The sequence below is a fragment of the Rutidosis leptorrhynchoides genome, chromosome 2, assembly GCF_046630445.1.
Source record: "Rutidosis leptorrhynchoides isolate AG116_Rl617_1_P2 chromosome 2, CSIRO_AGI_Rlap_v1, whole genome shotgun sequence".
In the NCBI taxonomy this organism is placed as follows: Eukaryota; Viridiplantae; Streptophyta; class Magnoliopsida; order Asterales; family Asteraceae; genus Rutidosis; species Rutidosis leptorrhynchoides.
In genome coordinates, this window is record NC_092334.1 from 186627156 (window position 1) to 186652819 (window position 25664).

At 32.4% G+C, this 25664-nt stretch overlaps 1 protein-coding gene across 1 annotated transcript in view; it reads left to right on the forward strand.

Moving 5' to 3' along the window:
• LOC139888477 (probable inactive receptor kinase At5g58300) overlaps positions 1-17251 on the forward strand; it is a 33500-nt gene extending 16249 nt beyond the window's left edge. Inside the window, exons 3-7 of the mRNA XM_071871484.1 lie at positions 12891-12950; positions 13010-13061; positions 14185-14215; positions 16087-16496; positions 16713-17251. Of these exons, the coding sequence (XP_071727585.1) occupies positions 12891-12950; positions 13010-13061; positions 14185-14215; positions 16087-16496; positions 16713-17251 (1092 nt within the window). The remainder of the gene's footprint in view (positions 1-12890; positions 12951-13009; positions 13062-14184; positions 14216-16086; positions 16497-16712) is intronic.
• Positions 17252-25664: the final 8413 nt, after the last annotated feature.

Below are 25664 nucleotides of genomic sequence, written 5' to 3' on the forward strand. Positions count from 1 at the left end.
ATAAAATGCTAATATGAAGAAAAAACTTTTATAAATGAGTTCATATTATGCTACGGAATACTATTGACTACTCTTAATATTCTATATGATTAACTTAATTCTTTTGGCTATTTTTAAAGGAAATGGCACCGACTACTCGTCAGAACTTGAACGTGAGTGAGGAAGATTTCCGTGCTTTCCTTGCAGCAAATATAGCCGTAGTACATGCTGCAATGCAAAACAACAATAACTCAGGGTCTAGAAGTGGAGTTAACTCCACAGGAAACCGTGTAGGATGCTCCTACAAGGCTTTCACTGCCTGTAAACCTCTGGAATTCGATGGAACTGAAGGACCAGTCGGACTGAAACGATGGACCGAAAAGGTAGAATCTGTGTTTGCTATAAGCAAATGTGCTGAGGAAGATAAGGTAAAGTACGCCACGCATACCTTCACAGGTACTGTGTTAACATGGTGGAATACCTTTCTCGAACAAGTGGGACAAGATGCTGCTTACGCACTACCGTGGTTAGCATTCAAACATTTAATGAACGAGCAGTACCGTCCCAGAAATGAAGTCAATAAGCTCAAGACAGAGCTTAGAGAATTACGAATGAAGGGATTCGATATCACCACATACGAACGACGATTCACCGAGTTGTGTTTATTGTGTTCGGGAGCGTTCGAAGATGAAGAAGAGAAAATCGATGCATTTGTAAAAGGGTTACCGGAAAGGATCCAAGAGGATATAAGTTCATACAAGCCCGCCTCCATACAAAAGGCAAGTAGAATGGCTCATAAACTTATAAATCAAATTGAGGAAAGGATTAAAGAACAGGCGGCCGAAGAAGCCAATACGAAACAAGTCAAGAGAAAATGGGAAGAAACCAGTGACAAGGGTCACAATTTTAATAATCAACCTAACAATCACAACTACAATCGCACCAATTTTCGCAACAACAAACGCAACAACAACAACCACCCCAGCAACAACTACAACAACCGTTTCAACAACAATAACAACCGCAACAACAACAATCCCAACAATAACAACAAGAGGCAGAAATTCTGCCAGAGATGTGAAGGATACCATCCAACTGGGCTCTGTACAGCAGTGTGTACTAAGTGTAATAGAAAGGGCCATGGTGCGACAAAGTGCGAAATCTACGGATCAATGGCTAAGGGAACAAATAATGTCGAAACAAGTTATGCCGACATTACCTGTTTTGGATGCGGGAAGAAGGGCCATTACAAAAGTATGTGTCCAAATCGGGGAGATAATAATGGGCAAGGCCGAGGAAGAGTCTTCAACATTAATTCGGTTGAAGAGCAGGAAGACCCGGAGCTTGTTATGGGTACGTTTCTTATTGACAATACATCTGCTTATGTTTTATTTGATTCGGGTTCGGATAGAAGCTATATGAGTAACGATTTCTGTGCTAAAATTAAGTTGTCCATTGACACCTTTGGATAATAAGTTTATACTAGAATTAGCAAACGGTAAATTAATTGCGCAGATAATATATGTCGGAATCGAGAAATTAAACTGGGTAGCAAAACGTTTAAGATTGATTTGATACCAGTAGAGTTAGGGAGTTTTGATATGATAATCGGCATGGACTGGTTGAAAGAGGTGAAAGCAGAGTTCATATGTTACAAAAATGCAATTCGCATTGTACGAGATGAAGGAAAACCCTTAATGGTGTACGGAGAAAAGAGCAACGCGAAGCTAAATCTTATTAGTAATTTGAAGGCGCAAAAGCTAATAAGAAAGGGTTGCTATGCTATTCTAGCACACGTCGAGAAAGTACAAACTGAAGAAAAGAGCATCAATGATGTTCCCGTCGTAAAAGAATTTCCCGATGTATTTCCGACAGAATTACCGGGATTACCTCCACACCGATCCGTTGAATTTCAAATAGATCTTGTACCGGGAGCTGCACCAATAGCTCGTGCTCCATACAGACTCGCACCCAGCGAAATAAAGGAACTTCAAAGCCAATTACAAGAACTTCTAGAGCATGGTTTCATACGACCAAGTACATCACCATGGGGAGCTCCTATTTTGTTTGTCAAAAAGAAGGATGGTACATTCAGGTTGTGTATCGACTACCGAGAGTTGAACAAACTTACCATCAAGAACCGTTACCCACTACCGAGAATTGACGACTTATTTGATCAACTGCAAGGCTCATTGGTTTATTCGAAGATCGATTTACATTCCGGATATCATCAAATGCGGGTAAAGGAGGATGATATTCCGAAGACTGCTTTCAGGACGCGATACGGACATTACGAGTTTATGGTTATGCCGTTTGGTTTGACTAACACACCAGCTGTGTTCATGGACCTCATGAACAGAGTGTGTGGACCATGTCTTGACAAGTTTGTCATTGTCTTCATCGATGACATACTTATTTACTCAAAGAATGATCAAGAGCATGAAGAACATTTGAGAAAAGTACTGGAATTGTTGAGGAAAGAAAAACTGTACGCTAAGTTTTCAAAGTGTGCATTTTGGTTGAAAGAAGATCAATTCCTCGGACATGTTGTGAGCAAAGAAGGTATTCAGGTTGATCCGGCAAAGATTAAAACTGTTGTAAACAGGGAAACCCCAAAAACTCCGAAGCATATACGTCAATTTTTAGGATTGGCTGGTTACTACAGAAGATTAATCCAAAATTTTTCCAAAATAGCAAAACCCTTGACTGCATTAACCCATAAAGGAAATAAATTTGAATGGAAGGATAAACAGGAGGAAGCGTTCCAATTATTGAAGAAAAAGCTAACTACGGCACCTATATTGTCATTGCCTGAAGGGAATGATGATTTTGTGATATATTGTGACGCCTCAAAGCAAGGTCTCGGTTGTGTATTAATGCAACGAACGAAAGTAATTGCTTATGCGTCTAGACAATTGAAGATTCACGAGCAAAATTATACGACTCACGATTTGGAATTGGGCGCTGTTGTGTTTGCATTAAAGACTTGGAGGCATTACTTATATGGGGTTAAAAGTATTATATATACCGACCACAAAAGTCTCCAACATATATTTGATCAGAAACAACTAAACATGAGGCAGCGTAGGTGGATTGAATTGTTAAATGACTATGACTTTGAGATTCGTTACCACCCGGGAAAGGCGAATGTGGTAGCCGACGCTTTGAGTAGAAAGGACAGAGAACCTATACGGGTAAAAGCTATGAACATAATTATTCGTACTAATCTTACTACTCAAATAAAGGAGGTGCAACAGGGGTTGTAAAAGAAGGAAAGTTGAAGAATGAGATACCCAAAGGATAGGAGAAACATCTTAAAATTCGGGAAGAAGGAACTCGATATAGGGCTGATAGAATTTGGGTACCAAAGTTTGGAGATGTGAGAGAAATGGTACTTAAGGAAGCACATAAAACCAGATACTCAATACATCCCGGAGCAGGAAAAATGTACAAAGATCTCAAGAAGCACTTTTGGTGGCCGGGTATGAAAGTCGATATTGCTAAATATGTAGGAGAATGTTTGACGTGTTCAAAGGTCAAAGCTGAACATCAGAAACCATCAGGTTTACTCCAACAACCTGAAATTTCAGAATGAAAATAGGAAAACATTACCATGGATTTCATTACTAAATTGCCAAGGACTGCAAGTGGTTATGATACTATTTGGGTAATAGTCGATCGTCTCACCAAGTCAGCACACTTCCTGCCAATGAGAGAAGATGACAAAATGGAGAAGTTAACACGTCTATACTTGAAGGAAGTTGTCTCTAGACATGGAATACCAGTCTCTATAATCTCTGATAGGGATGGCAGATTTGTTTCAAGGTTTTGGCAGACACTGCAACAAGCATTGGGGACTCGTCTAGACATGAGTACTGCTTATCATCCACAAACTGATGGGCAGAGTGAAAGAACGATACAGACCCTTGAAGACATGCTATGAGCATGTGTTATCGATTTCGAAAATAGTTGGGATCGACACCTACCGTTAGCAGAATTTTCCTACAACAACAGTTATCATTCGAGTATTGAGATGGCGCCGTTTGAGGCACTTTATGGTAGAAAGTGCAGGTCTCCAATTTGTTGGAGTGAAGTGGGGGATAGACAGATTACGGGTCCTGGGATAATACAAGAAACTACCGAGAAAATTATCCAAATTCAACAACGATTGAAAACCGCCCAGAGTCGAAAAAAGAGCTATGCGGACAGTAAAAGAAAAGATATAGAATTTGAGATTGGAGAGATGGTCATGCTTAAGGTTTCACCTTGGAAAGGCGTTGTTCGATTTGGTAAATGGGGGAAACTAAATCCAAGGTACATTGGACCATTCAAGATTATAGATCGTGTCGGATCAGTAGCTTACCAACTGGAGTTACCTCAACAACTTGCGGCTGTACATAACACTTTTCATGTCTCGAATCTGTAGAAGTGTTTTGCTAAAGAAGATCTCACTATTCCGTTAGACGAAATCCAAATCAACGAAAAACTTCAATTTATTGAAGAACCCGTCGAAATAATGGATCGTGAGGTTAAAAGACTTAAGCAAAACAAGATACCGATTGTTAAGGTTCGATGGAATGCCCATAGAGGACCCGAGTTTACCTGGGAGCATGAAGATTAGATGAAGAAGAAATACCCGCACTTATTTCCAGAAGATACGTCAACACCTCCAACTGCTTAAAATTTCGGGACGAAATTTATTTAACGGGTAGGTACTGTAGTGACCTGAACTTTTCCATGTTTATATATATTAAATGAATTTTTTATTTACATGATTAAGTGTTTCCAACATGTTAAGCAATCAAACTTGTTAAGACTTGATTAATTGAAATAGGTTTCATATAGACAATTGACCACCCAAGTTGACCGGTGAGTCACGAACGTTAAAACTTGTAAAAATTATATGATGACATATATATGATTATATATATAGTTAACATGTTATTATGATAAGTAAGTATCTCATTGGGTATTTTAACAATGAGTTATATACATAAAATTGAGTTTTTTGAATTAAGAAACTCGAAACGATATATATAACGATTATCGTTATAACAACGTCTTACTAAATACATATGTATCATATTAAGATATTGTTACACTATATTTAACATGATAAAATGATAATTATATATATCATTAAGTATGTTAACAAATAACTACATATGTAAAACAAGACTACTAACTTAAGAATTTTGAATCGAGGCATATATGTGACGATTATCGTTGTAACAACATTTAACTGTATATATATCATACTAAGATCTATTAATATATCATAATATCATAATAATGTAATAATTTAACATCTCTTTAGATATAATAAACAATGGGTTAACAACATTTAACAAGATCGTTAACCTAAAGGTTTCAAAACAACATTTACATGTAACGACTAACGATGACTTAACGACTCAGTTAAAATGTGTATACATGTAGTGTTTTAATATGTATTCATACACTTTTGAAAGACTTCAAGAAAATTATCAAAATACTTCTACTTAACAAAAATGCTTACAATTACATCCTCGTTCAGTTTCATCAACAATTCTACTCGTATGCACCCGTATTCGTACTCGTACAATACACAGCTTTTAGATGTATGTACTATTGGTATATACACTCTAATGATCAGCTCTTAGCAACCCATGTGAGTCACCTAACACATGTGAGAACCATCATTTGGCAACTAGCATGAAATATCTCATAAAATTACAAAAATATTAGTAATCATTCATGACTTATTTACATGTAAACAAAATTACACATCCTTTATATCTAATCCATATACCAACGACCAAAAACACCTACAAACACTTTCATTCTTCAATTTTCTTCATCTAATTGATCTTTCTCAAGTTCTATCTTCAAGTTCTAAGTGTTCTTCATAAATTCTACAAGTTCTAGTTTCATAAAATCAAGAATACTTCCAAGTTTACTAGCTCACTTCCAATCTTGTAAAGTGATCATCCAACCTCAAGAAATCCTTGTTGTTTACAGTAAGATATCATTATAAATCAAGGTAATACACATATACAAACTTTGAATCAATTCCTATAACTATAACTATCTTAATTCGAGTGATAATCTTACTTGAACTTGTTTTCGTGTCATGATTCTACTTCAAGAACTTTCAAGCCATCCAAGATCCTTTGAAGCTAGATCATTTCTTGTCACTTCCAGTAGGTTTACCTACTAAACTTGAGGTAGTGATAATGTTCATAACATCATTCGATTCATATATATAAAACTACCTTATTCGAAGGTTTAAACTTGAAATCACTAGAACATAGTTTAGTTAATTCTAAACTTGTTCGCAAACAAAATTTAATCCTTCTAACTTGACTTTTAAAATCAACTAAACACATGTTCTATATCTATATTATATTCTAACTTAATGATTTAAAACCGGAAAACATGAAAAAACACCGTAAAATCGGATATACGCCGTCGTAGTAACACCGCGGGCTGTTTTGGGTTAGTTAATTAAAAGCTATGATAAACTTTGATTTAAAAGTTGTTCTTCTGGGAAAATGATTTTTCTTATGAACATGAAACTATATCCAAAAATCATGGTTAAACTCAAAGTGAAAGTATGTTTTCCAAAATGGTCATCTAGACGTCGTTCTTTAGACTGAAATGACTACCTCTTACAAAAATGACTTGTAACTTATATTTCCGACTATAAACCTATACTTTTTCTGTTTAGATTCATAAAATAGAGTTCAATATGAAACCATAGCAATTTGATTCACTCAAAACGGATTTAAAACGAAGAAGTTATGGGTAAAACAAGATTGGATAATTTTTCTTGTTGTAGCTACGTGAAAATTGGTAACAAATCTATATTAATCATATCCTAGCTGAATCATATTGTATTACATATATTCTAATATATTATGTAATCTTGGGATACCATAGACACGTATGCGAATGTTTTGACATATCATATCGACCCATGTATATATATTATTTGGAACAACCATAGACACTCTATATGCAGTAATGTTGGAGTTAGCTATACAGGGTTGAGGTTGATTCCAAAAATATATATACTTTGAGTTGTGATCTAGCCTGAGGTGTGTATACACTGGGTCATGGATTGATTTAAGATAATATATATCAATTTATTTCTGTACATCTAACTTTGGACAACTAGTTGTAGGTTACTAACGAGGATAGCTGACTTAATAAACTTAAAACATCAAAATGTATTAAAAATGATGTAATTATATTTTGAACATACTTTGATATATATGTACATATTTGTTATAGGTTCGTGAATCGACCAGTGGCCAAGTCTTACTTCCCGACGAAGTAAAAATCTGTGAAAGTGAGTTAGAGTCCCATTTTTAAAATTTAATATTTTTGGGATGAGAATACATGCAGTTTTATAAATATTTAACAAAATAGACACAAGTATGCGAAACTACATTCTATGGTTGGAATATTAAACCGAATATCGCCCTTCAAGTCTGGTAGCCTAAGAATTAGGGAAATGGCCCCTAATTGACGCGAATCCTAAAGATAGATCTATTGGGTTTAACAACCCCCATTCAGGTTATGGATGGTTTAGTACTTCGAGATTATTATACAGACGAGAGGTTCTGTTTTGGGGATATTCTATGCATTAAGTTAACATCGGTTACCAGGTGTCCAACATATGAATGATTTTTATGCACTTGCGAGTGTAATGATATTTATGAAAAATGAGAAATCATGTGGTCTATTATTATGATTTGATAATATGTAGGTTAAACCTATAACTCACCAACAATTTTGTTGACGTTTTAAGCATGTTTATTCTCAGGTGATTATTAAGAGCTTCCGCTGTTGCATACTAAATTAAGGACAAGATTTGGAGTCCATGCTTGTATAATATTGTTTAAAAACTGCATTCGAAGACTTATGTTGATGTGTAATATTATTGTAAACCATTATGTAATGTTCGTGTGAAAAACGCTATATTTTAGATTATCATTATTTGATAATCGTCGTAATATTTTAAAGGTTATGGTTTGTTCTAAAATCGAATGCAGTCTTTGAAAAACGTCTCATATAAAGGTCAAAACCTCGCAACGAAATCAATTAATATGGAACGTTTATAATAAATATGAACGGGACATTTCATCCAAGGCTCCCTAGATTAGTTAACATTAGCCACTGATTTGTAATGTATTCAAGAGAGCCGTGGAATATAGTTGATTAGTTTGACTAATGCTCTCTACATTCATGTGGTTTATTATTCACATTCATGGTATTCATGAGATCTAGGATCCTACAATTGGTATTAGAGCTTAGGCCTTCATCACATGAAGGAGATCCTTATGACTACTTATGAATGTTTTCCCTCCACCTTCAAACATTCAAACACAAAACACATATATCGTCAACCAAACCTTCAAATCTTCATCATCTTCATCATGAAGATCTTCAAAATTTTTTGAAAAATTTTTGAATTTTTTTTTCAAAACTGAATCTCACTTGCCGAGTTTAAACCGAACCTATTCTTTTATTACTTACCGAATCTATCCAAAACACAAATAACATTTGAATATCACATACGAATTTAACGGTTACTTATTCAAATTCATTTCACAAAATAGAAATCATAATATCATTTCATTTCATATTACACCTACTGTTTTTGCTGCAGTACAGTGCTCATTCAAGCTTCATCTTCTAGTGCCTGATAATTCAAATTGCTTACTAATTCATGATCCTCATCTCAATCCTAAACTTCTTCAATCTTCATTTCAAGTTTATAACATTAAATCGCAGGTGAATTAGATCGAGTTCATTGTTCGAGTTCATCATCACCGTTTTGGCCTCCGGATCATTTGAGCAACATTTAGAGAAATGTAAAAATGCAGATCTGATCTAAATCACTTCATGAATGTGTGTGTAAATTCTCATATTCTAATTCGAAGAATCGAAGTTGAATTTCGAGGTCAAAGTCTCGATTGAAAAGTTAAACGAATTTTCATGATCTAAATTCGAAAGCTAGATGTTGTTTCCAGCGACGATTATGATTTTTGAGTATTTAGGAGTTGATTTTGAGAAGATTTCATGTTGATCACAACACCTGAAACAAATCAAAAGTGGATTTTAATTTTTGAAGTTCATGAGTTGAAGAACGATGTTGTTCCTGTTGATTTTATCAAGTTATTGTTCATATAAATCTAATTCTTCATGGAATTTGCTAAGTTGCTGCACATGAATCATGCTTCAATTGTTTTGGATCTCAATTTCTTCTAATTTGATTAGCTCAAATTTATATGTTCATCTTCATCATGAAGAACACATTCGGTAGATGATGATGGCGGTTACGGATTTGGCAGGGATCTTAAATCTTTTTATTATTCGGTATTGATCATATCTAATCCAGTTACTGATTTAAGTATAAGACTCGGTATTGCATTCGGTATGGTATTATGATTGAGATTCGGTATAAGCCTTGGTATTTCTTGATGATGATGATGATTCGGTATGCTACAATATATTGGATTCATGGGTTTGTTACAGTGCTTGTTACCGAATCTACTTGGACTCTTTATTGGGCTTCTTCATTAATCATGGCCAAACAGCAAATTACTTCTTATTTTAATTGGGCCTACCGAATCTACTTAGCCCAACAGTCATGAAACTCAGTCCACTTACCGAATCTGATGGCTTTTACATGAATGTTACACTTTCAGTCCCTGACAACTTTGAGGAATTTACAGGGACAGTCCTTTACCGAATCTGAATACAAATTTAACAGTTTTGGCCCCTGAAGTTTATCAAAAAATTTCAAGGATGGTCCTTTACCGAATCCATCCTTCCAAAGCATATTTTACAAAGATTTTTGAGGCTCGGATTCACACGGCTTTTCTCATACGCATTCTTTATGATATTTTGGAGATTTGCCAAGCACGTCAACCATTTTAAACTATGACATTCTTATCTCATGCGAGCATCATTGTGGGGGAGATATAGATATGGCTGATGTGCATATGACTTCTATACATGTACGGTATAGGACTCGGACTTCAAAGATAGAATTGTTTGTTTGGGGGGAGCTAGAGACTCGAAGGAGATCCTACATCATATGGGGAGTTTTCTTATGACTATTATCTAAAGTACTATTTGGAACGATGAAAGTTCAAGAGGCATGTCTCAGTATTGAAACCAGCGGTATATATGTCATGACACTTTGATGAGAGCCCATGTGCTTTGAGGGCGGAGCTTCTAAAGTTTCGAAACGACTTCTCAATGCAAGCAAATTCTAAAGACATATCACAACTAAGTCAAGGGAGGGATTGATGGTAACATATTTAGTTTGTGATGTGTTCTTCAATGCGCATTCCTCTGTGTAAACTCAAAGACCGTTGAAAGAACGATGACATCAAGTTTTGAATATTTCAAGATCTTCATCAACGACCATACATCATTCGGGGGGAGTTAGTTAGCAATAGTTGATTCTTTCCTTGTAAAGTTGTATGTTTACTAGGGAGTTAGTTTTCTGGAAACCCGTCTCACTCCTGGGGGGAGATTGTTAGGTACCCGAGAAGGAGTAAAACGTGTTTTCCTAGCCTTAAGGAGGATCCTTTATACAAGGGCTATATAAAGGATCCAAGGCTCCCTAGATTAGTTAACATTAGCCACCGATTTGTAATGTATTCAAGAGAGCCGTGGAATATAGTAGACTAGTTTGATTAATGCTCTCTACATTCATGTGGTTTATTGTTCACATTCATGGTATTCATGAGATCTAGGATCCTACATTCTCGATTAGTAATAATTACCTAGAGTAGGCGGTAAACGGAGTCTGTAAACGATTGAAGGTGCGTCTGAAGTTGTCACTTTTGTACTTTCAGAACTTGATTAAACTACTGGTACTTCTATCCTTTTATATATCTTTTATAATGTGTTCCATTATTATTATGATAGTTGATACTATTGCCCTTATTAGCGAGTAGTTATCTTTAAGTGTATGTTACGGCGTAGTCAGTTACGATGCTGAAATAATGAGATGTTCTCGGAATGCCTTTCAATAATTCTTTATACTCAATAGCTTTTCTAACTGATAAAACGTGGTTATAGGCTCTGTTATTGGGAAGTCGCGAACCCCATTCAGAGTACACTATCTGTGTCACCAATTGGTAAGAAAACTCTGCCAGATACATAGTGCACTTGACATAGGAATAACGGTTGTAGTATGTCAACCTACGCTATAGATTTTAGTAGATGACGCTTTTGTAATGGAAACTTTGGATAGACGCTAGGAGTACAAAGTTGGCCTTGAGCTATGCAGGTGTAGTCACTAGCATATAAACATAGTAAGCACATGCTGAAGCACAACGGTTGTTGCAAGCTGTATCCCTGCTATGTATAGCCATGGAAACAGTCTCTAGGGTAGATTAAGTACACTACACAATAACATGGTCTCAACATTTCACTAAGCTTAGGATTCTTTCGTTAAATAAGGAATTATTTGTTTAAAGACATAAATGATTGGATTGTTAGGATAACCGAAAGTGTTCCAGGAGGTTACAGTGTAACTTGGCCTATGCGTTCTTAAAGTTTGAACTCTTTTAATTAAGATCTTAACTGATCATTTACCAATCGTTAATGAAAGCATTACAACACATATTAAATCTATTAATTATACAAAATTAACACCTCCACGTGTAAATAGTCACATATCTATCTATCTATACCTCTCATAAAGCAGGTGGTTTATATTCGACATGGAAGACTGGCAATGATCCTGACATAATACCTCCACGTGTAATTTCATTAGTAATCACACATTAAATCTATTAATTATACAAAATTAACACATGTCCCAATGAAAAGCCACATTATACCACCATTTATAAAATTAATGCATTTAAAGTAAAAAAACACAAACCGTACACCATATCACCCCTCTCTTCTTAACTGAAAAACCCTAACCCATTTCGCCTACGAATATGGCAGACTGCTACAGTAATCGACCTCGCCAATACCACTAATTTTTCCGTTACAATTTTACGCATCTAATGGTATAAATTTTGTATACTATCTACCGTTTACTAAAACTCACCGGAATCTTCTCCGATTATCGTTTTCATCGCTACCACAATTCGCCTTCCTCAAATTGTCGATCCAATTAATCTGTATACTATTATCCCAGAAGTTACTTCTCGATTAAAACAACTAGGTTATCGCCACCAAATATCCGTCACTGATTATTCCTGTTACAATTAGCTCAAGGATACTCATCACTAAATCAAGTGTTATATGACACAAATTCGATTACAATTTCATACCAAATGCGCACCCGATCTCTATACGATTTCATACATACTAAAGGTTTTATGTTTATACCTAGGTATATGTGTCTAACAATTTGATTTCATCTCAAACGCTACAATCTTATTTCGATTATGACTTCATTGTTAATTTAAGCATTTAGTATACTAATCGTATATCGATTATCACACATTATGCGTTGTCTATGTATAAATTTTAGTTTTCTGAATGATTTCAATGCCTACTATGAATTTGGTCTGGTTGCTTATGTTAATATAATTCATTGATCTTCTTATTACCTCATAGATGTTGTCAAACAGTCGTAAATTGTTACCTGAAAGCAGCCAACAATGGTTTGTATAGTTAGCCTTAATGTGTGTGTGTTAGAGGGACTATGATGATGAACACATTTATTTGGTTAATTAAAATGATAAACAATATGCTGACCACTTTGATAAACTGCAATGAGTTCAATAATATTTTGATAGTTTTTTTTTATCTTTTTAATCAATTTCTTTATTAGCCTGATCTTGATATATATTTTCTTCATAAATTTATCATTTTTTATTTATTATATCCTTCATGTTTAATATGTTAATGACTCAGACACATTGTTCTTTTTGTTTGAGTAGGATTTGACTACTGTTAATTTGCTCTATACATTCAACAAGTGGTTTGCAAAAGTTGTTTTGGTGCATAACAGATGGGCCTTTTTTGTTCGCTGTTAATCTAAGCCAATAACCGCTTAAAGGCCTTGATGGATTATTGTATGGACGAAGACGGGCTATCATTATCAAACCAAGGTAAGTTGACATTAGAGATAATAATTTTGGAAGGCGACCGATTTGCTTACCGAAAACCCCTAATTTTATTTTATAAGAAAGTTTTACCTTCTGATTCTAACTTGGCTTCACAGGTGTGAATTCTGATAATTGATAATAGCATATACCTGGATAGGATATTCATTGATAAACCAGGAAGTTAAAACTTCCTTAATAATGGATAGTAGGAGTAATTCTATTAATTTAATAGCATATATCTGAATTTGAGGAAATTGAATTGGTACACTTAAGCCATATGGTGATAAGGGCCTACAAAACCTACTATGATTCATAATGTGTCTAATTGGTTATAGGACATACCTGATGCTTTTAGATTACACTTAAGAACACAAGTGAATGCAATGTAGATATTTGCTAATCCATGATATGATACAAACTTAAAGGGTCAACTAACTATTGTATAGTATGTACTCTTTATACTCTCTGCTAATGCAACGTAGACTGTGTTATGAGTAACATGTATTACTAGCCATTGTATATGCGAAGAATGATAATGGTTTACCAAAAGTATCCAGCATATGGCATTGTAATAAAAACTTCGACATATTCAGTGGCAGATTTTGTCTAATTATTGCCTAAACTTTATGCTTTTAAATTTAGTAGCATATATAGCAACCAACCTTTCAAGATACCTAATAGTAAATAAACATGTTTGACAAGTGGATCATGATATTGTTGGACTAAACCAATAAACGAGAAATGTTTTTTTTTTCTTATCTTCACTATTACTTGCATATCTGCTGTGAGAATTTAGGATTGGGTGAGATTTACTATTGTCAGTAGAATTCTTGAGAAGAAACCAAGTTCTTGATAAGAAACCAAAACTTATGGTTAGTTATATGTTCCAATCAAATCCATTATACATTTTATCATTTAATATACAAAGCTTTCTCCATTATCATGTTTGGTGTGTATTAAGGTATATATGCATTGGTGGCAAGATGGGTGGGTTGACATGTTCGAATGTGTTACCACGTTCAGCATCTTATTTTTAACAGATAGAGTTGACCATAAATTTTGTTTAGAGATTTTACCAAAATGTGTTATTTATTTATTTTTTGATTTCACATGGGTGTTACTGCAGGTTTTGCAAAAATCCTATTTCATGGCACCAAGTTCTGAAAGCTAATCTGAACCCGCATTCAAATGATTTAGATGAGGAAGAGATATTAAAATGTTAAGATGTGATTAGTAAGAGAAGGTATTGGCTACTTATATTTTCAGTTCATTAGCTACTTACGTATTCTAGGAAAATTTCTTTTAAGCGAGTAGTCAACTGGTCTACTCTACATTTAAAGTGGATGACGATTATATTTGAAATTTACAGCATATGAGCATGATTGTTGTTGGATTAAAATTGTTCGGAAAGTTGCAAGAGGGTGTTAGAGCCACCTTGGTGTCAATCGTCACCCATTGTGTTTTGTGTAAAACAATGTCTCAGTTATGCAACTTTTGGCGATGTACTTACATATAAATTTTCTACCGTTGGTCATGTGTTTTGTGTTTTGCTAATGTAGGAATTAGTAGACTTAATCTATGTGTCATGTGTAAAGCAAAAAAAACTTAGCCATATCATGTTTATTTCATTCACAAGAATACTTGTGATACTCTTTTTATCATACCGTTAATTAATATAACATATACGTTTCCAGTTTATTTGATTAAGAGTTGACGTGCAACGCACGAGTTCTTAAAGGCTAGTTTGTTATATTCATCCATTTGTTATTAACGTTTTATTTGTTAACCACGTAATCCTTGCAAATATGGGTAATTCCGGTTATGTTGTTTTTCTCTCATGGGCTATCTATCTTTTAAGATACCAACTTTTCTTTATATTTATATACAATAAAAATATTACAAGTATAAATTAATTTGTAAGGCCAAAGTGAAGCCGCATTCGTGGTCGAGTGGTTCTCCCCCAAAACGTTTTTAGGGAGGTTTTACCGACTTGCATCAAGGAATTCGGCCCGGTTCAAATGCCCGTATGGATTGATGGATTTGATCCCTGAAGTGCGAGCCGGGTTTTCGCCCGAAAGTGCGTGCATGCGTAGCAAATTATTGTGAAATTGGTTAATTCCCCTCAAGATGATCCCGACAACCGTCTTTCAAAAAAATTGGAAGACAAAAATATCTAAGTTAAAGATTTAACCTTTAATATATAAAATGAATGAATTTAACCGTCCATCGGACGGCAAACCTCCTAGTATTGGTACAGGTCAAGACTTTTGATGTCAGAATCAAGCATTCAAGCCTGAGCAAGTCAAATAACAAATGACTTACGATTGGATCATATTGGGCTTTTGGGCTTAGCTGGAAGATCAGATTTTTGGCTCAGATGGAACTAAGATCAGGCTTTGGGTGGAATTTTGTTCATGTGGTAAAAAAATGGAAGTCAAGATGCAAGATTACATTTTTTTACATAGTAAAAATAAATAACAAAATAAAAAAAAATACACTGTGACAAACAAAGAGGTCGTAGAGAAAGTGACATTCATATGTACCAATCAATTTATATTCGATACGTCACTTTGCTGCAATTACGATATCTTTTATTTGTCTACATTATTATTATATCAACATTGTTATTAAATATATTAAATTGTAGACAACAATCTACAAAACTACAAAATAATACTATATCATATCATTAATTATTAATTACTAATTATTAGATTCAATTGCATATTCCTAATTCTGGATGTTTGTGAATGTATATAAGTTTCAATTCACATCAAAATTAAAATTTCGATTATATCAATAACCTAATAATTTATTGACACTAAACCAATTAAAATTTCCTAACAGTCGTATAAAAGTGATTACCACCTATATCATAGTTTCTTTCAAACAAGACAATCATGTTATCAAGAGCTTTAAACACCAAGTCCAAAAAAAGCTTTAGGTTTCTTATATTTCCTTCACAATTAACATATCTTCATTAACTAATTTCTTAACACATAACTATATCATGTTTTCTTTTTATTAGGTACAAAGAAGAAAGTTGTCGATCATCACTATGCGAGTACGACGAGATCTTCATCGGGTGCATGGAAAACGAGCCACTTGTGCCATGTGATGATGGCCTCATGGCAGAAGATGACGGTTTTCGTTGGAAATTGAAAGACGTAATGTGTGCGTCAGTAGGAGTTGTAGGAGAGAGCATGTTGGGCGTGTCCGAAAAAGTAGTGTTTTCAGATAGTTCATGTTACGTGTTGAAAAGGTTTAGAATTGTTGGTCTAAGGAGGGCAGGGTTTGGACGACGTGTAGCGCGATTGGCAGCAATCGGACAACGTTGTGCATATATTGTTCCAATCAAGGCCTATCTATATTCTAAGAGGTTCAAGTTTGTTGTTTGTGATTACTATCCAATGGGTAGCTTGCATGATCTACTTCTAGGTATGAGTTACTTTTAAGGTTACATATATATTTATTTGAGTCACTACACCACTAAATATGTTTTATGATGTTGTTCAGTAACACGTTTAAAAAATTTAGTGATGTACGGATCATAACCGTATTATTATTATTATTATCATTTGAGAGATCCTTAATTCTATATTATTGATTGCCATATGAATTGATTATCTTTTGTATCGGGTTCAAATGGTTTAGGTGCAAGAGAACATGGTCACACACCACTTACATGGAAGAAAACACTAAAGATAATCATACACATTGCAAGAGCTATTCACTTCATTCATTCCCTATCGCCATCGCGGGAAAGAAACATGATCTTCAATGTTCATGGAAACCTTAAAGCTTCCAACATCATGATCGACGTTGACTTTAACGCTTATGTTTCTAATTACGGATTCAACCAACTTGCAACAGAAGTTTTTGACGCAGATCAACCAAAGTTAACATCACCTCAAACACCGTGTAAACCATCGTCACAAAAGAAGGACATATACAATTTTGGCCTAATTGTGTTGGACATCTTAGGAGGAGCAAAGGCCTTAGAGTCAATAGAATGGGAATTTGAATGTAGAAAAGAGATAAAAGTTGAAAAAAATGAATTTTTTGAGTTCCCTTTAAAAGGGAAAGATAGATGGGAAGTTCTGAAGGTTTGGGACATGGCCTTAGAATGTACAAATAGGTCACGTGAAGCTAGGCCTTCTATTGAAAACATACTCTCACAATTAAACAAGTAAAAAAAAAAGTAATAATAGTAATACATACATGACATACATATAAGAATCGAATAATTAACTCCTTTTGTATTGTTATTATACATACAGTAATATATCATTAGCAGCTTACTGAACCCTTAATCAAAGCACGTTCTTAATTTGTTAGAAATTTATCATACTATCACTTTTTCAACTTTTAAAATCACATATTTACCTATTTAAAAAGAATAATAATATATACATAATTTAAACACTTATAATCATATGCTTACCCACTTAAAAAATAATAATATCACATATGTCTATTTTAAACACTTAAACTCATCATATATACCCGTTTTTTCCAATATTGTTGGTTAAATAACGTTTACGAACTAAATGAACTATATTATTAGTTTATGTAGTCACAATATAGACATGAGTATCTAACTAACCATCATAATCTGATAAACATATATAGTGAATTGTTTTCACTTAAAAGCACATATTTAGCTACTTAAAAATAATAACATCACATATGTGACGACCCGATAATTTCCGACCAAATTTAAACTTAATCATTATATGATTTCGACACGATAAGCAAAGTCTGTAATGTTGAGTCTCATAAATTTTGAACTGTTTACATAAGTTCATTTAAACCGTGACTATTCCCGACGATTCACGAACATTAGTGTGTAAATAAAAATGTAGATATAGATATATATATATATATATGTGTAATTAAAAAAAGTATATATATAACAATTTGAAATTTTAAAACATAATGAAAACATTAAAATTAAATATGTAAAATAAACTATAGAATAATTAAGTGTAATTTAAAATGAATTTATATATAAATATATATGATTACAATGTATAATTAATATTATATGTATGTGGTAATATATAATATTCAAATATGTTACTATATAAAATAAGTAATACATAATGTAAGTCAATATATTATATGTAATTACAAGACAGAGTATAAGTGTTATATTAATAATATGATTATTACTTTCATGATTATTATTATTAATGTTAAGATTTATATAAGTATTAATATTTGTATTATTAATATTATTATATTTTCTACTATAATATATATATGAAATTTGATATGAATAAGTTGTTATATTATTATTAATGTTATTATTATCATTAATAACAATATCATCATAAGTATAGTTATTAATAGCATTATTGTTATCATTTTATTAGATTGTTTGTTTTTTTAAATTTAATAAAATTATTTTTATCATTATTATTTATTATTGTTAATATATATTTATTATGATTATTAGAATTATTAATAATTTTATTATTATTGTTAATTTTATTATCATTACTTATATAATTATTAGTAGTATTAATATATATTTATTTATTTATTAATACAAATTATAACTAATCAGATAGATATTTAGGAATCTGTTTTACATCGTGATCAAACTTTAACAACTTTTGTTTCTGTCTCTAAAAATGATTAACAAACGAATTCATAGTACAATCTATTGAAGAATCACAATCTGACTTTATATTTTTTTATTTATTTCGTACTGATCAATTAATTTTTATAAAATCAATTAAGCTACAAAACAAACTTTGATTGGGTCAGTTTAGCTATAATGATATCCTTTATCCATTATATAACCCTCTGCATATGACATTCGAGTTAAAACAGAATAATTAAACTTTAATTTTGAAGAAACATTCGTGTTCCTCTGTTCTTGGTCGTTTTGTCAAAAACCCAGAAATCGAATCCCAATTTAAATTCTATAAATGCAAAGATGTTAGAAAACTTTCACTTAAACTTTCTGTAAAGCCTCGAATGCCAATTGATAGGTCAGATCATGTTGAGATTAGAAGAAAAGACAAGTTAGAATGAGATTCGGTAAGTGTGAAGGAGATTCGGTATGAGAGAGAATTAACAAGATTTACATTCCACAGCTTCTAGAACTCAGTTACAATGCAATGGCTATCTAATTAGGACTACTTAGGTTCCTTATATAGCCCTCTTCTAAGGAACCATCAATTAAGCTTATTTCACATTAACACTATACAACTTCGGGGTCCTAACAATCTCCCCCTTAGTGTTAAATGTGAACTTTACAATATAATCCTATTGACTAATCTTGAGAGGTCCAAACGTTAGTTTCCATCGTGTGCCGTCTGGTTTTGAAACTTCTACTCGATTTTCAGAAATTTGCTTAGAAGGTTTCCAGACACCCCACGCTTTTCTTGGATCTCCCTCATGTAATGGATATTCATCCATTTCTTTGAAATACCTTCTCTTTCTCTGGCCACGAAGAATCTCAAACTGTCTTGTATGGATCCTGAGCTTTAGCCGATCTCTGATATGCTTTATAAACTCTCCAAGACCCATTTTCATGTCAATGTCATCAAACTTGTTTTGACGAATTTTAAGATATTTCAGTACAACCTTGAGTGTACCATCTGAGTATTTGTTCAACTCTTCAGTGCGGATGAACACTTTTTCTTTCTGAGAATTCACAAATACAAACCCTTCGGGTTCGAATTGCATTTGAAACATTCTCATATCCTTTAGTCCCTCTGTGTATTGATTCGGACATGTTATTCGAATCTTTTTCCTATTAGCTTCGAGACCAATTTGGAAATGTTCACGTCTCATCAGTTCAATTGTCCCCATCATGTATCTTTTCACAGCTTCCAAAGTTTGAGCCTTAGTAAAAGGTCAAATGGTGATGATACGGAGATAGTTATAGATGTGAATGATATTAAGCATATCTAGATTATGAAAATCTGCTTCTGTGAACTTGTATTCCTTCTCATCTTCTCTAATAACGTGGAACTGACTGATGACGTCTTTCTTTTCGCTTATCTCTACTCCGACTCGAGTAATATTCAACACTTCTGTAATACGATATTTTCTTTGAAGCCGCAAGTCATCTTCATCTTTGTTGATATGTTTCCTCCACATAAACTCATACCAGTTTCTTTCACTTGCTGGAAGCAACCGTGAACCTATATAAGTAAATCTTTTACTCCTTGGTGTTTCGTTAATGCGGAAGATCTTGTAAGCATTCTCCTCGATGAATGTGTTTCGTAAAGTAATGAAATCGTGTTCAACTCCCAATAACAATCTTTGTTCCCAATTCTTAAAAAATATACCATGGTTATATTTGAATCTGGAATTCACTGTTTCACTTGATGTAGATGTACCAGAAGTTGAGCTTTCATTAGTATTTGTTGGATTTGAACTCGATGAAGGTGCAGAATTCGATGAATGATCAGTAGGATTTGTTGCATCATCAGTTGGAGCATTATCATCTTCAAAATGAACAAAAATATCATCATCATTTGGATTAACATAAAGATTGTCTTCATCGTCATCAGAAGAATCCATTTCATCATCACTTTCAGTTACTGGATCAGGATTCCCTTCATCTACAATCTCTACATTTTTCGGGATTGAAGATACTGAAGATAATTTGCTTAGAATAACAAACCCATCATCATCTATTTCTTCAAGATAGAAATCACTTAAGTTCAAATTCTCATCTACCAGTCCACCATCAGCCTCTGAATGTACAATTAGAATAATAACTTGCTCAGGCTCCTTATCATCAATTTCATCATTAATAGAAACCATTTCTGATTCCGTCTGAACCTGTTGAGCTTGAGAAGCTGATGAAGACCTCACACCACCACCCTTAGTTGAAATGTTCACCGTTAGATAATCTCCATCTACTCCTATCTCCCCCTCATGATTATTCTGAGGATCAGAATCGTCATGCTCATTATCACGGTAAGGACTTATTGGAGAAGAGCAGGAAGTAAGTGGATATCGTACTCTAGCGCGAAACAATGCTTGAAGCGAAGTGCGTCAAAGAACATCAAGATTAACTCGAGAAAACATACGACTGAAATATTCTTGATCCAAAGCATAATAGAATTTTGGTGAATGCGAGGGTGATGGTGGTAAAGTGACAATAGGAACAGCAGCAGCAGCATCTGTTGAAGGCGATATTGCTATCTCTGACTCCTGAAATCATTGCTATACCATGAGGTGATACATCTCTTTCAGTTAACGACTCTTCCTCCAGACCCTGAGTTTCAGAATCCGAAAGAGAAGTGGTTTGAACCAATAGATCACTTTCATGAACCAAGGGATCAGTTTGCTGGAAGTCTGATAAATATCCCGAAGGATTGTCATGTTGACTCGTTTTCATGGGACGCGGCAGATCTTCCTCATCAAAATAAGCCGGACCTCGAGACCCTATTGTATGTTGAGGCACAGGAGGATTTCCAGCCGATACGCAGGGTGCCTTTTCAAAACTTTTCGGCTCCCCTTCGGCCGTTCTGGACTTTAATGTTTGAGTTTCCTCAATCGATTGAGTCAATGCAGACTTTACTGCAGAGGAAGACTTTACTTTCGTAGATACCGAATCATCTTTCTGTGTAAGATTTATTGTTAAGTCCTGTTTAGAATAGATGGGCTTAGTGGTGTTTTTACCATCCTTGCGTTTAGCTCTCTTGCCTACCGAAGCTTGCGCTTCATTTAGCGTAGGGCTTACTGTTATTATTGGATGTGATACGGAGATGGGTGAGGGTAACCCAATTGGTTCTAGGTCTTGGTCCGTATCACTAACGGTTGGAGTAACTGTTTGGCGGACAATGGGTGTCGAAGTCCTAGATCTAGTTACTCGTTGGGTTGGCGGAGTCTGAATCATCTCATCAGGTATAAATCGAGTTCTCTTAGGAGAAGGTTCAGGAGATGACTCAATTGCAGAAGAATCAGTGTCACTGCTCACTTCGGGTGTTGTTGAAAGGGTTGGTACAATCCTAGGTGAACTAGGCTCCCTGATCCTCATAGGTTGAGCTTGGTGTGTGTGATGACCCGGGAATTTTCGACCAAATTTAAACTTAATCTTATTTGATTTCGACACGTTAAGCAAAGCCTGTTATATTGAGTCTTGAAAACTATATTCATGTATGTAATTACTATTCGACCATTACCGACGATTCACGAACAAATTGTTACAAATAAATAAATAAATATATATATATATATATATATATATATATATATATATATATATATATATATATATATATATATATATATATATATATATATATATATATATATATATATATATATATATATATATAGGTACATAAATAAGTGTATATATATATATATATATATATATATATATATATATATATATAAATAAAAGTATATATATATATATATATATATATATATATATATATATATATATATAAAATAATTTGAATTAATAGAATACATTTAATCAATTAGAATTAAAAATGTAAAAATAATAATTTGAGTAACTAAATTACTATTAAAAGAAATATATGTATGATATTATCCTGACTATATATGATTTCTAATTATTGTAACATATGTATAATGTATAAATAAGGAAAATTTAATAAAAAGTTATTATTATGATTATTAAATATTCTTACTTTCATTACTATTAAAATAAATATCAATATTAATAATATTATGATACAAATATGAAATTCGATATGTGCAAACTAGTATAGTATTACTATTATAATTTTTATATAATTTTTATTATTTAATAATACGAATTATTATCCTTATCAGTAGTAATATTAATTATGTCATTATAATTAACTTTATCATTAAAAATACTAATATCATCATTTTTTTATAATGTTTATCAGAAATATTATTATTTATTGTTATTAATAGTAGCATTATTATTATTAAGATAATTAATACTATTATTAGAATTGTTAATATTATTATTAATATTATTATGTTATTATTATTAATAATATTCTGTATTGTTATTATTATTTATTAATAGGATTATTATTATTAAAATTAAGTTTTATTTTTAAAATTAAATCCAATCTGTTATACTTAGTTGTCTAACTGTTATATATGCGACTTACTATCTCTGATTGATTACAAACAATTCCAAACACTGAGATAATCTAAAATCTGTCACAACTACACATCTGCTTTATTTTTTTTATTTTTTTTATTTATCTGATTATGAAACTGTCGACCTTTTAAGACTATATGACTCAATCAAATTTAGAGTAATACCAGACCACCTACATTATCAATTAACAACTCCAATTATCCTTTTACAGCTTTCAAATTATCGACTTTAATCAGAAAAAGGGAAGAACAGCAGTTACCTGCTCTGTTCTTGTTCCATTTATTAAACAGCTCGAATTCGAAATAGATTTCAAAATGTATAAACGTGGTTTTTTTAGGAATATTTTGTTTAAACTATCTGCAAAATATAAGCTTCCAATTCTTTTTATTCACTTCGAATTTAAGGGTCAAAGTTTTAAAATCATAAAGTCAACGATTGTTCTTCAGCCAAATTCGAGCTTTCTGTTTAAATATAGATTAAATTGATAGTTCCTATAGTTTCCAGGAGGGTTTTGAAACATTTTTCATTTTATGATCGTGACCTAAAACAATCTCTAAACTTGAATTTGATTTTGAGTTCAAACGGGTCTATTTCTTCCTGATTAGCAGCTTTTTAATTAAATTAATCTGTTGTTTTAATTAATATAATCAATCACTAATATTTTCTGTGTCCTAAAACTAATTGTGTAAAGTAATACTAGTGTGAATCGATCTCTGGTCTGGTCAATTGGGAATTGAGGTGAAGAAGAAAGAGAAATCACTAGATTAGTGTTAAGTATAATTAAAACCCAGTATATTTGAGAAAAGGATGAACAGACGGATGGTTAGGCAGTTGGTTGTGAAGCGAGAGGTCTCGGGTTCGAGTCTCGGCATGGACGGTTTATTATTTTTATGAGCATTTAAAGGTAGTTCATTTATTAACTTACTTTTATTATTATTATTATTATTATTATTATTATTATTATTATTATTATTATTATTATTATTATTATTATTATTATTATTATTATTATTATTATTATTACTATTATTACTATTATTGTTATTGTTATTATTATGATTATAATTATAATTGTTATAATTAGTATTATAAGTGATATCAATGTTATTATTATTGTAGTTTATCAATTAAGTATTATTATAGTTATTATGATTATTATTATTATTACTAGTATTATGAAAATAATATAAATTAGTATTATTTCCATAAACATTCGTATTAGTAACATTCTATAATTATTAGTATTATTATTACGTAGTATTATTATTATTATCATTTTTAATAATGTTAACAAATCATTAAAAGTATTGTTATTAATATTATCATGAGTATCGTTATTAGATAATTATTAAAAATTTTATCACAAACATCTTTAATAGTAAAATCAGTATTTTTACAGTTATTATTATTAATATCATTACATTTATCACTAAAAGGATTTTTTTTAATTTTTTATTTCTATTAGTAATAATAAGTATCATCAATATTATCATTTTACCATTATAAATATCATTTTAGTATTAGTACAATTATTAGTTTTAACAAACAAACGATATATATATTTTATACATTAAACATAACAAAATTAATATTTTCACATACAAAATAAATACATGAAACATATATATATATTTTTGATATAAAAATGATATAACTAATAAATTTAAATATATATATATATATATATATATATATATATATATATATATATATATATATATATATATATATATATATATATATATATATTATTCGATTTCGATTATGTGTATTAATAAATAAATAAATGATACAGGTTCGTGAATCCGAGGTCAACCCTATACTTGTTAAATGACGTCATATGTATTTTTACTACAAAATACAGTATGGTGAGTTTCATTTGCTCCCTTTTTAAATACTTTTGCAATATATATTTTTGAGACTGAGAATACATGCGCTGCTTTTATAAATGATTTACAAAATAGACACAAGTACGTGAAACTACATTCTATGGTTGAATTATCGAAATCGAATATGCCCCTTTTATTAAGTCTGGTAATCTAAGAATTAGGGAACAGACACCCTAATTGACGCGAATCCTAAAGATAGATCTATTGGGCCTAACAAACCCCATCCAAAGTACCGGATGCTTTAGTACTTCGAAATTTATATCATATCCGAAGGGTGTCCCTGATTGATGGGGATATTCTTATATATGCATCTTGTTAATGTCGGTTACCAGGTGTTCACCATATGAATGTTTTTTTTATCTCTATTTATGGGATGTGTATTGAAATATAAAATCTTGTGGTCTATTAAAATGATGGAAATGATTATTTATGTTAAACTAATGAACTCACCAACCTTTTGGTTGACACTTTAAAGCATGTTTATTCTCAGGTATGAAAGAAATCTTCCGCTGTGCATTTGCTCATCTTAGAGATATTACTTGGAGTCATTCATGGCATATTTCAAAAGACGTTGCATTCGAGTCATTGAGTTTATCAAGATTATTATTAAGTCAATTATAGTTAGAT